This window comes from Perognathus longimembris, chromosome 1 (assembly GCF_023159225.1).
Source record: "Perognathus longimembris pacificus isolate PPM17 chromosome 1, ASM2315922v1, whole genome shotgun sequence".
Lineage (NCBI taxonomy): Eukaryota > Metazoa > Chordata > Mammalia > Rodentia > Heteromyidae > Perognathus > Perognathus longimembris.
Window position 1 is genome coordinate 107,501,479 of NC_063161.1, and position 14,512 is coordinate 107,515,990.

Sequence of the window (14,512 nt, forward strand, 5' to 3'; positions counted from 1 at the left end):
ATGAAGGATGAAAGAGGAGCCAGAGTGAGAGTTTATTTGCTCCAAGTTTGGAAGCCAAAGGGTTGGATTCATCGTGAGTCTGCAAAGGCAAGCTCATAAGGGCTCCTAGAGGCTTAGGCAGACCTTGAGGCCATAGATGGATCTGGGTATATACATCAGTCCCGGGTGGGCCCAGGGAACATCGGGAATGCCTTCCTTCTGGGGTTGCCCACGAAGAGGCCTGCAGAGTGAGCAGGATCACTAGCCAGCCAACTCTGGTAAAAAGCGCTCAGCTGGAGCTCCTGTGGCAGCCGCGTCTGGAGGACCCAGCAGACGCCGTCTGCTGGCGCCAAGTAGTCACCAGGGCTCACTAGGACATCCGGCCACTGCGTTGGACACCTCGGCAGGGCCACAGACGAGGCTCCGCCCCGGGCTGCGCGCGCACCGTACCCGCAGGAGGCCCGGACGAGCCACGCGTCATCCCGGCCCCGCCCTCCTCCGGGCACGCGGCCTCCTCTCAGGCCCCTCCCCGGTGCGGCGAAAAGCGCGCGCTCTGCCTGGCTGCACCGCGCAAGTCGGGAGGGACTCTTGTGTTCTACGTCAAGCAGCCGAGAGCCTCAGGTTAACAAGATGCACCAAACACAGTCCACACCTATTAACTCCCGAGTTTTAAAAACATGACTTAACCAAGATCCAGTTTATATGTTCCCTGGGACGCAAAGCCTGGAACTTATTGGAGTTTCTTTTTTGGCTGCATGAAAACTTGGAACGTGAATAATATTTTCATATTCACTACACATTAGTGTTCCCCTAGAGCTAGAAAAGTGGAATTATGCTGAAAGGGCATAATGCTTCTAAACTTTGACCAAGCTCTTCTGGAGCTATCACAATTAGAATTAAAATTCCTCCAGGTTTCTGCTTTTACAAATGAATTTAAAAGCCACACAGTAGTTTATACTAAAAGAATAAAGATTTTTATTAAGCATTGTAAGTTGCATTCAATAGCCTCCAGATACACCACACCACAATCCATCAACAGTCAATCAGACCCAACAGCAGTTCATTCTTCACAATCCATGAGTTAGGGCAGAACTCCCTTCAACTTACAGTAAGATCCTACTTAGCTCTTGCGGGCAGGGGTGGGGGAATTACACCTCATTTCTGATCACTAATGTGATGAAGAGCATCAGAAGTATATGAAAACGATAAGAAGTGATTCGGATTTCAAAGTACATTGTTTGGAAACATTAACAAAAACATCAAAATGATAGAAGTATACCTGCTTCTACTAAATTCTTGATGGGAAAGTTCTCAAGAACAAGCAATTTATTTCCTGCTACAGAAGGGGGGGGTGGTTGTTTTTTTAAAGATCAAAGGGTTTTTTTCACAGAATTTCATATTTTGCTAATATGAAGGCATAAAACAGCAACAAAGAACAATAATGCATACAGCAGTGAATACACCAGGGTAATGTCAATATTTGAAACGGCTAGATAATTTTTTCGGGGGGTTGGAATAAATGCAACAGAGGTCAATAATCACAAAATTTTAAGGTTAGAGCAAGATCAGTCAATGACTAAACAGAGTTAACATTTTTATAGGACTATTACTGATTATTAGCATTTTTTTGTTTTGCAAATGGGCACGTACTGGTAAGAATGGAAGAAAGGACAATAACATGCATAATATTAACTACACACTTTAAAAATTATGAACCATGCAGAAGTTTAGCTCAAGTAGTAGTACTAATGGTCTACATCCGATTCAAAACCACATAGTTCATTGATCACAGATGCATGGTATTAGTCACAAAAAGTTTCAGAACATATTGTGTTGATTTTGAAAGGTCATTTGCATCTTCTATGATTTCAACTTTATCTCCATTGAACTTGCTTGTAAAGTATGTATGATGTACTGTATATTTAAAATCAGCAGAACGGCAATATTACTCTATAATTTTTTAGTTTCGATAGTTGCACTTTTTTAAACACAAAAGAACCACATCAACAGTGATGAAATTTAAGTAAGAAAGAAAAACTGTGGTTGTGCCTTATTTCTTTCATAATCATAAAAATCAAAGCCTTAAACAAAGCTTCATTGTGAAACAGTAATGCAAAATCAAATATAATGGCATACATATGGTGCCAAATGCTAGAAATTATATTTTAAGCTATATATACTTAAAGACTGCCAAAATTTGTTTTCTTTATAGTTCAAGAAACACAACTATAGGCTTTTGTCATAACCAGTTTAAACTTTATGTGTACTTCATTTTAAGTGCGGGAGTCAAATGCTCTTCATTTTCTTTCTTTTTGTTTTATTGTAGCATTTTGACTACAACTGGTTAAAACTAAAAATGTGTTGTTTAAATCTCTGATATCAAAGAGGGATCTGAATTTCCAAAGTCCTCATTTTTCTCTTACGGAAAGGACAAAATGTACATAACTGCAGGCTCTCTTTCTCTCCAGATATTTCTAAATCCTTACCCTTCCCAGCATCCTTCACCCTCTATAAAAAATAAGTTTACTCTTCTTTATTTAAGACAGCTGCCTCCAGAGCAGCCTCCCTGCGGCAGGCGCTGTCTGTACTTAGTGCATTTAAATGAGGATTTGTATTGCACGTTTTAGAGTCATTATTCAAGGCACTTTCGAGGTGGGGGGCCCTGGTGTCTCCTGCACTCCCATTCAGCTGGGGCACCAGCTTCTCTTCGGCCATCACTCCGTTTTCAGCAAGGGACCCATCTGATGACACAGCAGAGGACTTGGATTCCCCAGATTTTGACTTCAGTTCTTTGGCCACTTCTTCTGCTGAAGCAGCATAAGGAGGTCTGCCCTGTTTAAAAAGAAGGACAACCAATAAGGCAGGCTTGGATAAAGAGGCAGAGAGAGAGGATATCAGTTTGGCCCTAATGACTCTGGCTGCAGGCTCAAGAGCAGAAAGTGCAAAGCTGGGTCCCTCTGAGTGTCTTTGAGTGGCCTTCCATTGGTGAAACTTCTGCCAAAGTCAGTTCCTTCTGCGTCCCTTCCCTGAACTTCTTTGCTGTTAATGTCGTAAAAATGAGGGAGAGTCCCATTTCAAGAGCTCTATCTAATGCCATATACAGGACCTAATCTTTTTTTTTTATCATTGAAAGATTTTATTGAGTGATACTCTTAGGTACAGTTATAGGTACGAATCATTGCGTCAAATGTGCAAAGTGGCTAAACATTGTTATGACTGGTTTTCTGAAGTTTTCATCTTTACTTTTTTTTTTTTGCCAGTCCTGCGCCTTGAACTCAGTTCCTGAGCACTACTACCCCTAGCTTCTTTTTGCTTAAGGCTGAGCACTCTGCCATTTGAGCCACAGTGCCACTTCTGGCCGTTTTCTATATGTGGTGCTAGGGAATCAAACCCAGGGCTTCATGTATACAAGGCAAGCTCTCTTGCCACTAGGCCATATTCCAAGCCTTATCTTTACTTTTTGACAGTGCTGGGGCTTGAACTTTGGGCCAAGGCACTGTCACTGAGGTTATATGGCTCAAGGCTAAGGCTCTACGGCTTGAGCCACAGTGGCACTCTGGCATCTTCTGTGTGGCTTACTGGAGATGTGAGTCTCTGAGACGCTCCTTCCCTGGCCTGGTTTGGAACAATGATCCTCAGATCTCTGTCTCCTTGCACCAGATGCAGGTGAGGGTTTGTTTCCTTTTAACATAGGGACTCCTCCCTTAGAGGACCTAATCTTTTAACCTAACAAATACCCTTTGGCAAGTCTGCTCTGAAGTTGTCTAGCATGCATGAAGTCCTGGGTTCAATTCCTCAGCACCATAAAAACAGAAAAGGCCAGAAGCATCACTGTGGCTCAAGAGGTAGAGTGCTAGCCTAAAGAAGCCAGGGACAGTGCTCAGGCCCTAAGTCCAGGCCCCAGGACTGGCAAAAAATAAATAAAGAAAGAAAGAAGAAAGAGAGAGGGGCTGGGGATATAGCCTAGTGGCAAGAGCGCTTGCCTCGTATACATGAAGCCCTGGGTTCGATTCCCCAGCACCACATATACAGAAAATGGCCAGAAGTGGCGCTGTGGCTCAAGTGGCAGAGTGCTAGCCTTGAGCAAAAAACAAGCCAGGGACAGTGCTCAGGCCCTGAGTCCAAGGCCCAGGACTGGCAAAAAAAAAAAAAGAAAGAAAATAAAAAAGGAGGGAGGGAGGGAGGGAGGGAGGGAGGGAGGGAGGGAGGGAGGGAGGGAGGGAGGGAGAAAAAAATGACCAGGTGTGTTGGTACACACTTGTGGTCTCAGACAAGACAGGAAGATCACAAATCTGAAACCAGCACTGCTTATACTTCTAGCTACTCAGAAGGCTGAGAGCTAGAGGACCACATTTCAAAAAATAATCTAAACACAAAAGTATGACACTCTATCCCCAACTAACCAGTAGTTCCAGGCTGGAGTTATGGCTTAAGCACTGCCACTATCACTACCACTAACACCACCACCCAAAAAAGCCCCATAAATTCAAAGGCTAGCCAAAGTAACTTAGTGATTCCCTGTTGGGATCAGCTGCACCTTTAAGGGGCCACAGCTTACCTCAGCCTGTCCCTCCTCTTCCTGTGTTTAACCGGAAGAGAAGGAAGTCTGACATCACTTGAGGGACAGCTCCTTGGGACCAATCAGGGGCCCCTCTCTTGTGCCCGCCTTTGGAGTATATTTGGGAGGTTCCTCATTTGAATAAACAGAAGCCCTAGAGGTTTTCTCCAGGGGCCCACACGCCCGGGTCACGCCACTGAGGCTACCCGTGCTCCTTCGTGAGCAATAATGGACCACCCAGGAAGGGGCGGACAAGCCCCTTCCCCCCCAAGCGAGGGAAATTTGAGAGAGACAAGGCTACCTGTGGCCATGTGAGAGCGATAAAGGGCCACACAGGAAGGGGCGCACAAGCCCCTTCCCCCCCCCAAGCGAGGGGAAGTCGAAAGAGAGAGCCCACAATTCCCTGCCTCAAATTTTAAAAAAGGGATTGGGGGTGGGTGAGGCTTGTAATCTTAGTTATTTGGAAGGCAGAGATTAGGAAGACTGGCTTGAGGTTATACTGTAAAAAGTCTTCAAGACTCCATCTCAACCAATAAGAAAAGGCCGAGTACAGTGGCATATACTGGTCATCTAACCTAAGCAGGAAGCTTAAATAGGAGGATTCCTGTTGAGGTCAGTTGGGACACAAATGTGAACTTACCTACAAAACTAAGTAAAGCAAACAAAGCAACAACAACAACAGAAACAGGGATCTGGCTCAAGAACATGTGCCTACATGCTTCTGGCAGCACTGAGGAGGCACCACTGGTATTGTGCTGAGGGGGTAAGTACAGTGAGAAAGAGTGAGGTCTGAGTTAAATCTCCAGCATTAGGGGGTAGAGACACCAAGAGCTTGGCACTGGTAGCTCACATCTGTAGTCCTAGTACTCAGGAGACTGAAATCTGAAGGATCAAGGTTAAAAGCCAGCTGAGAAGAAAAGTTCCAAAGATTCCATTTCCAAACAACCAGCAAAGAGTTAACTGGAGAGATGACTCAAATGGCAGAGTTGCCAGCTGAGCAAGTGTCAAGTTCTGAGTTCAAACCCTGATGTGAAGGCAGAAGACCAAGAATGTCTCCTCTTCTCAAAACCAGTGACTGAAATGAGGCTAGGGCTGGGGGATGTGGCTCAAGTGGAGTGGTAGCACTCCTGCGCAGCAAGTGCAAAGCCCTGACTTCAAATCAAAGTACCCCCCGCCCCCAAAAAAGAATTTTCAAGTGGTATGCTACACAACAGAAATTCACAAATCCAAAATGCAAGGCCCTAAGTTCACTTAGGGGAAGATGCTAAACTAAAAGAACCCTTGTAAATGAGATGCAAAGAAATTTCAAGAATTAAAAAGAAAAGGAGGGCTGGGGATATAGCCTAGTGGCAAGAGTGCCTGCCTCATATACACGAGGCCCTAGGTTCGATTCCCCAGCACCACATATACAGAAAACGGCCAGAAGCGGCGCTGTGGCTCAAGTGGCAGAGTGCTAGCCTTGAGTGGGAAGAAGCCAGGGACAGTGCTCAGGCCCTGAGTCCAAGGCCCAGGACTGGCCAAAAAAAAAAAAAAAAAAAAAAGAAAAGGAAAGCCAGAAATGAAGCTTAAATTAGACAAAACACAAGAACCAATAAATACCATAATATAAATCAAACTCACTATAACATACTAGGCCACTCATACTAGGATGGCTAGAATTAAGAAAATGGAAACGTGTGTGTGTGCGCGCTCGTGTGTGTGTGTGTGTGTGTGTGTGTGTGTTACTAAGGCTTGAACTCAGGGCCTAGATGCTGTCCCTAAGCTTTGCTGCTTAAAGCTAGCACTCTACCACTTGAACCACAGCTCTACATTTTGGTGGTTAACTGGAGATAAGACTCTCACATACTTTGCTGGCTGGCTCTGAACTGTGATTCTCAGATCTCCAGCTCCTGAGGAGCTAGGATTACAGCCATGCGTCATCAGCACCTAGCTAAGATGGAAGTTATTAAGTGTTGACAAGGCCATGGAGATAGTGGAACCCATATATGCAGCTGGCAGGAATGTCAAAGAGCACAGACACAATAGAAGATGATTTGACAGTTTCACAGAATAACCACACAATTAAGCAATTCTATTCCTAGCTGTATGCTTAGGAGAATTGAAAAGAAACGCCCACACACAAATTTGTAGCTGAATAATCATAGCTACAGTCTTTGAAATAGCCAAGAAATGTAAACAACATGTGTCCATCAGCAGATTAATAAATGTGGGATGTTCCCTGGAACATAATTCAGTAATGAAAAGGAGCAAAATGCTGCCACTGGTACTAAAACATGTACATTTACACCAAACCTTGGAACAGGCAAATCCAGAGGCATAACATAGATCAAAAGTGCCAGTTGCTGGAGGAGGATCAGTGAATGACTGCCAGTGGGTAAAGTGTTTCTTTATGAGATGAGATATTCTGGAATTAGTAGTGGCAGTTGCTAGATCTTGAGAACAGACTAAAAACTACTAAATTATAAGTAATTTGAATGGAAAAATGACACAAAGACCTAACAGATACCTAACCAAAGAAGACAGAAGAATGGCAAATAAGTGCATGAAAAGATGTTCCTCTACCATATGTCAGATAAACGCAAATTAAAACAAGATACCATTACCCATAAATATGTGGCCAAAATTCAGGATGCTGACACCACCAAATGCTCATTTACTGATGGTGGGAATGCAAATCGTACAGCCACTATGAAAGATAGTTTGATGGTTTCCTACAAACTAGACATATTATTGCCATGAAATGCAGCAACATTGCTCCATAGTACTTACAGTCAATGTAGTTGAAATTTACATCAGCACAAAAATCCGCACACAAGACAGGAGCCAGTGGCTCATGCCTGTAATCCTAGTTACTCAGGAGGCTGAGATCTGAAAATTGTGGTTCAAAGCCAGCAAGGCAGAAAAGTCTGTGAGACTCTTATCCCCAATTAACCACCAAAAAAGTCAAAAGTGGACCTGTAGTTCAAGTGGTAGAGTGCTAGCCTTGAGCCAAAGAAGCTCAGAATGTGCTCAGGCTCTGAGTTCAAGCCCCAGGACTAACACAAATTTAAAAAAAATTAAAAAGAACCTACACACCAATAATGTTTTCTGGTTGTCATCTGTGATGCTAGGAATCAAATCCAGAGTCTTGCATATATGCTAACAAGCATTCAGCCACTGAAAGACAGTATAACTTTTTTCAATCATCCAAACTAAACTATCAAGCTATCCTTCAGAATGATAATAGCTAGTAAGCCTAAACAAAGAAGTATTATATATACAGCTAAAAGGAAATCTACAAAAAGAAGTGACTTCCAAGTAAAAGTTTCTGGTCTGAAAAGATAATATCCTGTATAATTCCAACTATCAGATATTCTGGAAAAGCCAAAGCTTTGGAGAGAGGTAAATCATCAGTGTCTGCCAAGAGAGGGAGGGATGAGTAGGCAGAGGACAGAGACTTTAGAGCACTGCCCTCATTTGAGTACTACAATGAGAGAGATACATGTGGGTATACATTTGTCCAAACCTGCAGAATACACAATAACAAGAACAAAGTCTAACACAAATCATGAACTTTGGATAATTCTGTCAAATAGGTTCATCAACTGTAATAAAATTTTCACTTTGGTGCGAGATGTAATAATAGGGAGATTCAGTATAAGGGAGGGAGAGAGGAAGAGGAGAAGCAGGACATGTATATATGCAGCCCAATACCTTCCTCTTAGTGCTGAAAACTATTCTAAAAATTAATGTTTAAGAAAACCAAATTTAGGGGCTGGGAATATGGCCTACTGGCAAGAATGCTTGCCTTGCATACTGAAGCCCTGGGTTCAATTCCCCAGCACCACATATACAGAAAACGGCCAGAGGTGGCGCTGTGGCTCAAGTGGTAGAATGCTAGCCTTGAGCAAAAAGAAGCCAGGGACAGTGCTCAGGCCCTGAGTCCAAGCCCCAGGACTGGCAAAAAAAAAAAAAAAAAGAAAGAAAACCAAATTTATGTTGAATATCAACTATATGATTTGTGGGTAGGTATAGGTGGGAATAACTGTGATAGAGTGAGAGAAGGGATGACATTGCCCAAAAAGAAATGTACTCTTTACCTGACTTATGTAACTGTAACCCCTCTGTACATCACCTTTGTAATAATAATAAAAAATTAAGCTGGGCACTGGTGGCTCATGTCAGTAATCCTAGCTACTCAGGAGGCTAAGATCTGAGTATCACAGATCAAAGCCAGCCTGAGCAGAAAAGTCCATGAGACTCTTATCTCCAATAAACTACTCAGAAAAACCTGGAAGTGGTGATGTGACTCAAGTAGTAGAGCACTAGAGAGCACAAAGAGGCTCAGGGACCAAGCCCAGGACCCGAGTTCAAGCTCTAGGACATACAAAATAACAACAATAATAAATTAAAAAGGAAAACCAAACCACTGACTGCATACTTTAAACAGATGAATTTTAAATATGTGGGTTGTATGGCGAAAAGGAATCAAGAGTCTACCAAACACTGTAGGCAAAGAAAAACTAGTGTGAGGCCAAGAGGGCCACTGGGGATGAAAACAGCACAGAAAAAGAATAGAACCTAAAGACTAGTAGTTTAAGACATCTTTCTCAAAGAAATCTGAGTGCACGTGTGAGAAGAATCAAGAATAAGAACAATCAACACCAGGCATTAAAGGAAAGGCATTAATCTTTTACAAAAAAAGCACAGAAAAGCCACAATCAACCTGGGCACTTAAGCCTAATCTCCAAATGACTATAAAGAGAAAGACATTAGCAATGTCCCTGATAGCAAAGCTTTATGAATGAAGGAAATAAACAAACATAAAATATGTAAGAAAAAAAATGAATGAGCATGTTTCCTGATTAGGAAAACTTTTCACACAGAATGCTGTTTCCAGACTCTTCAGAGACCAAAATGGACATATGGGGGAGGTAACGGGTGCACTTGCACTGTCAAGATAGGTAAGAAGGGCTAGCAATATGGCCTAGCGGCAAGAGTGCTTGCCTCATATACATGAAGCCCTGGATTCGATTCCTCAGCACCACATATATAGAAAAGGCCAGAAGTGGCGCTGTGGCTCAAGTGGCAGAATGCTAGCCTTGAGCAAAAAAGAAGCCAGGGACAGTGTTCAGGCCCTGAGTCCAAGCCCCGGGACTGGCAAAAAAAAAAAAAAAGATAAGAATACAAAAAGGTAAGAATACAACTATTAGAAACTAATGTAGGGAGAGCAAATGGGGAATGCATATGAAAATATTTTCCTTCAACTCTTCTCAGTGAATTATGTCTCTGACAGTATGAACAAATATTCTGACATAATGGGAAAGTCTTAACTCTACCAAAACTGGAATTTTTTTTGTCAAACCTGGGGCTTGAACTTGGGGCCTGGGCATTATCCTTGAGATTTTATACTCAAGGTTAGCTACCATTTCAGCCACAGCTCCATTTCTAGCTTTTTGGTAATTAATTGTAGATAAGAGTCTCACAGACTCTCCTGCCTGAGTTAGCCTCAGACCGCAATCCTGACATCTCGGCCCTCTGAATAACTAGGATTACAGGCATGAACTACTGACACCTGGCTAAGCCTGAGACTCTTGAGATTCTCAGAACAGAAAATTAAATGTTATAATACAGAGTAAAATTCATCGGCCTTTTGATGGAACTAGAAGACTCACTATAGACAAGATTTTACTGCGGTGGGGAAAGTACGCTTAATGTGGCTCACACATAAGTGTGAGCTTTTTCTTAGTGTATATTTCCATAAAGAAAGTCTACAAATGGGCTCATCTGGAAGAAATAACACAAGAATATAAGACACAGAGGTAAAATAAAATCCTAGAAAATACCAAGCAGCAGCTACCCTGGGTAAGGGATGTCCAGGAACCTGGGCCTTGTGTCTCAAAAGCAAAGAAACTGGAAAGGCTTCCAAATAACAGCAATGACTAGGGCTGGAAGGGACTTACATCTTTTGAGTCTTGGACCAGTATACCGTGTTAAGAGACCTGACAATTACAGAACACAATCATAGCCTGGCAGTCTAGTTCAAAAAGGAGACACAGACAGGGAATGACAGAATAACACTGTGACATTGAGAGGACATTACCTGAATCGTTCCCTGGCTTTTATAGCCTCTGCCATAGTACCTTCCACCTCTTCCAAATGTTCTAATCACTGGGGTAGAAATAACTCCCCTTGGACGTCTAGATCAAAAAGGAAAAAAACAAGAGAAAATAGACATAGATCTCTCAAAGGCCACATTTAAAATAATATCAAGCACATATTAAGGGAACTAGTCTACTGTATGAGGCATTGAGTTTATTTACGGTCATACTAAATTATGGTCATACTTATTCAAAGGAATCAATATTTTTCTGCTTCAAACCCACATTTTATTTACTTATTGACTTCTTATTCATTTATCGATTTATTTTTACTAGCTAGCTAGTTCTGGGGTTTGAACTCTGGGCCTGGGCACTGTCCCTAGGCTCCTTTTGCTCAAGGCTAGCAATCTAGTCTACCACTTGAGCCATTGTGCCACTTGCAGCTTTTTCTGTGATTAATTGAAGATAAAGTCTCATGGACTTTCCTGCCTGGGCTGACTTTGAACCACAATCCTCAGATCTCAGTCTGCTTAGTAGCTAGGATTACAGGTGAGCCACCAGCACCTGGCCCACATTTTTTTGTATGTGTGCTGGTACTAGGGTTTGGAACTCTCACTAAGCTTTCTTGAGCATGGCTGACACTCTAGCAATTGAGCCAACACTTGCAGTCCAACATTTATTTTTGATTAGATGGAGATAAATGTTTCACAAACTTCTACCAGTATTGGCTTAGAACAGGGATCCTCCAAGTCTCAGCCTTCTGAGTAGCTAGGATCATAGATATGAGCCAGCTCAAAGTATTTGATTTGAAAAATAATACTTTAAAACAATTTTTAAAAGAGAACTAGTAAACTAAACATGTACCTAAATATTTAATAATGGTTAAATAACTATATAATGTTATATAACAAGACCCTGTGCAACCATTAAGAATGATGTAAAGAGGGCTGGGGATATAGCCTGGTGGCAAGAGTGCCTGCCTCGGATACACAAGGCCCTAGGTTCGATTCCCCAGCACCACATATACAGAAAACAGCCAGAAGCGGCGCTGTGGCTCAAGTGGCAGAGTGCTAGCCTTGAGCGGGAAGAAGCCAGGGACAGTGCTCAGGCCCTGAGTCCAAGGCCCAGGACTGGCCAAAAAAAAAAAAAGAATGATGTAAAGAAGTCTATACCTAATGACATAAAAACATTTCTGTTAAGTAAAGAAGCAACCCCAAGGCCGTTCTTTGCATTTATATAAGATTCGTTTTTCCAGTCTGGAGCTTACCCTCTTGCTGGTCCTCCCACGGAGACCACCTGCAGTGGAAAGGGCCCACGGCCTCCACGGCCCCGCCTGCTCCCAGCCCAGTGGCCAACCACAGTGCCAGCTATTTCTAGTTTCCCTCCCTGAGAAGGTATAGGTTGGACTCCTGCACACACAGAGAAAAAAAAAAAAAAAACATGAGAAAACAACTTTTTCTTTTTTTGGTCAGCTGTGTGTCATGAACTCAGGGCCTAGGTTGGTGCTGTCCTTGAACATATGTTTGCTCAAGGGCTAGTGCTCTACCACTCTGAGCCATAGTACCACTTCCGGTTTTCTGTTTTTGTGGTTAAATGGAGATAAGAATCTCATGGACTTTCTTGCCTGGCTGGTTTTGAACTGCAATTCTCAGATCTCAGCCTCTTGAGTAGCTAGGATTATAGGCATTGGCCACCAGACTGAGAAAACAAAATCTTTATAACATAGCTTGAGTGGCGAAGAGAAGTAAGCAAAAGACTTTTCAGTATTGGTTTCTAAAATCAATACAACATTATAAAAACTAATAAATACTTATAGTTGGTAGCACTTTTTTCCCCTCTCTCTCCATTAAACTCACGATCTTGTGGATGTCAGGCAAAATGTCTACAACTGAGCTATATTATTAACCCATGTTTTTTTAAGACAAGGTCTCACTACATACTTCAGGCTGGCCTGAAACGTCCTGCTTCTGCCTCCTCAGTGCTGGATTGCAGGCATGAATCACCATGCTCAGCTCGCTAGTTCTTATTTTGTTCAATTAGGATTTCCTTAAGCAGAATCTAAATTGAATTCACAAATCTCTACTAATTTCTGATAATAAGACTAGTTGGGACATTCTTAAGTTTTCTGATTTAAGAAAATTCTTAAATCATTAACCAATAGCAAAACAGATAAAACAGACCCCTTAGCATATTGTGTTCTGACAGGGAAATAGACTATCACAAGCTCTACACAATTCTGGTGTGGGTGGGGTGTCCAGGCTACTGCAGTAGCTATGTCAGTATTGGCCATAAGAATCTAGAATGGGCCTTATGTTTTCTAATGGTCACATAAAAAAGTCCAAAGAAAGAAGAGAAATGCTTTAATAATATATCTTATTTTACCAACATTATTATTTCAACATGTAACGAAAATAAGAAACTAACAAGTTGAGCTGGGTGCTGGTGGCTCATGCCTGTAATCCTAGCTACTCAGGAGGCCAAGACCTGAGGATCACGGTTCAAAGCCAGCTGGGGCAGGAAAGTCTGTGAGACTCTTATCTCCAATCAAGCACTACATAACTGGAAGTAGCACTATAGCTCAAGTGGTAGAACGTTAGCCTTTAGCAAAAGAACTCAGAGACAGTACCTAGGCTCTGAGTTCAAGTCCCAAGACTAGCCAAAAAAAGAAAAAAGAAAGAAAAGGAAAAAAAGCTACTTTAATTTTTTCCATGTATATACTACTGGCCATGCTACAAGTTATTAATGTACAAGTGGCCATTGGTAGCCACTTAGGACCGCACAGGGGGGAGATTTAGACACCATAGTAGCAAAGTTGGGGAGCAAGTTCCTTGTGCCCTGCTCTCTGCTACTCCCCAAAGACAAGGGCCTGAAGCACACCAAGAAGAAGGGTATGCTACAGAACAAGTAAAGTCCCAGGGAAGTAAAGTCGTAGAGGCTGGAGAACAGAAGGAAGGAGATGAGCCTTCTGTGGCTAAACATAGGTCGAGCTATTACTCCAAATGTGTTAGAACAGACCAGCAATGCAACTGAGTAAGCCAGCAGCTCATCCCGTGAGCATGAAGTGCTGGTCAAGTGACCCAAATACGAGATGGGCTTTGCTCTAGCAGAACACTCAGTGGCCTAGCCTGAAAAGAGGGACAGTAATGGCCAGGCCACTACAAAGACCTGCAGGCAGAGGGCTGGTCAGGGACCCATGAAAACAGGCACTGTAGTGAAGAAGGTGGCTCACAAAGACAATCAAGGAAGACAGGCACGAACCACTGCAGCAGAAGAGGTACAGGCAGGCAAAAGCTCTGGAAGGGGTGTGGGTATAATTACCGCCCTGGGACTTGCTAGTCCTGCTGTTGTCACTGCCTGAGAAGGCTCCACAGTGTCCTGATGCTGCTGCCACCCGGAAGGCACGGTATGGGCCTGTTGCTACTGTTTCCCCATAGGGGCCTCCAAAGCCACAGACTCCTGTAGGATTGGGGGTAGAGACAAGGGAGAAACATGAGGAATGGGGCTTAGGGCCCCCTGCAGGGTTTGAGACAAAGCAAAGCACCCCATCTCCTCAGCTGCTGAAGAGGGGTCTCCTAGACCCTCTTGTTCACCTCATCATCATGCATCCATCATCTCCAGGGGCCCAGTACTACTGGCCACCCTCACTTAGCAGTCATTTAATAGGGCCATGAGCACCCTGTGTGACATCAGTACTGGAAAATGAATCTCTCTGACTCAGATAGGATTTATTTTCTTGCACATAAGGAAGAAAAGTCTTTAAAAATATGAACACAGTGGTCAGCTTTATTGACAGACTGGCATTCTCCCTTTCTCTTTCAGACCATCTCCACTGGAATCTAGCTCACTCCTTTGCTGATTTGGAAGATTACTATTGCATTCTTTTTTTTGTTTTTGG

At 42.9% G+C, this 14,512-nt stretch overlaps 1 protein-coding gene across 2 annotated transcripts in view; it reads right to left on the bottom strand.

Moving 5' to 3' along the window:
- Positions 1 to 1,345: 1,345 nt before the first annotated feature.
- Positions 1,346 to 14,512, bottom strand: part of Fam120a (family with sequence similarity 120A) — a 96,267-nt gene continuing 83,100 nt past the window's right edge. Inside the window, exons 15-18 of one of the 2 annotated variants that reach the window (XM_048341751.1) lie at positions 13,936 to 14,073; positions 11,885 to 12,026; positions 10,620 to 10,716; positions 1,346 to 2,811 (exon numbers count right to left, since the gene is read on the bottom strand). In XM_048341751.1, the coding sequence (XP_048197708.1) occupies positions 2,503 to 2,811; positions 10,620 to 10,716; positions 11,885 to 12,026; positions 13,936 to 14,073 (686 nt within the window). In that variant the 3' untranslated portion in view covers positions 1,346 to 2,502. Of the gene's footprint in view, positions 2,812 to 10,619; positions 10,717 to 11,884; positions 12,027 to 13,935; positions 14,074 to 14,470; positions 14,492 to 14,512 lie in introns of those variants that run through there. The other variant, XM_048341832.1, reaches the window with a different exon arrangement.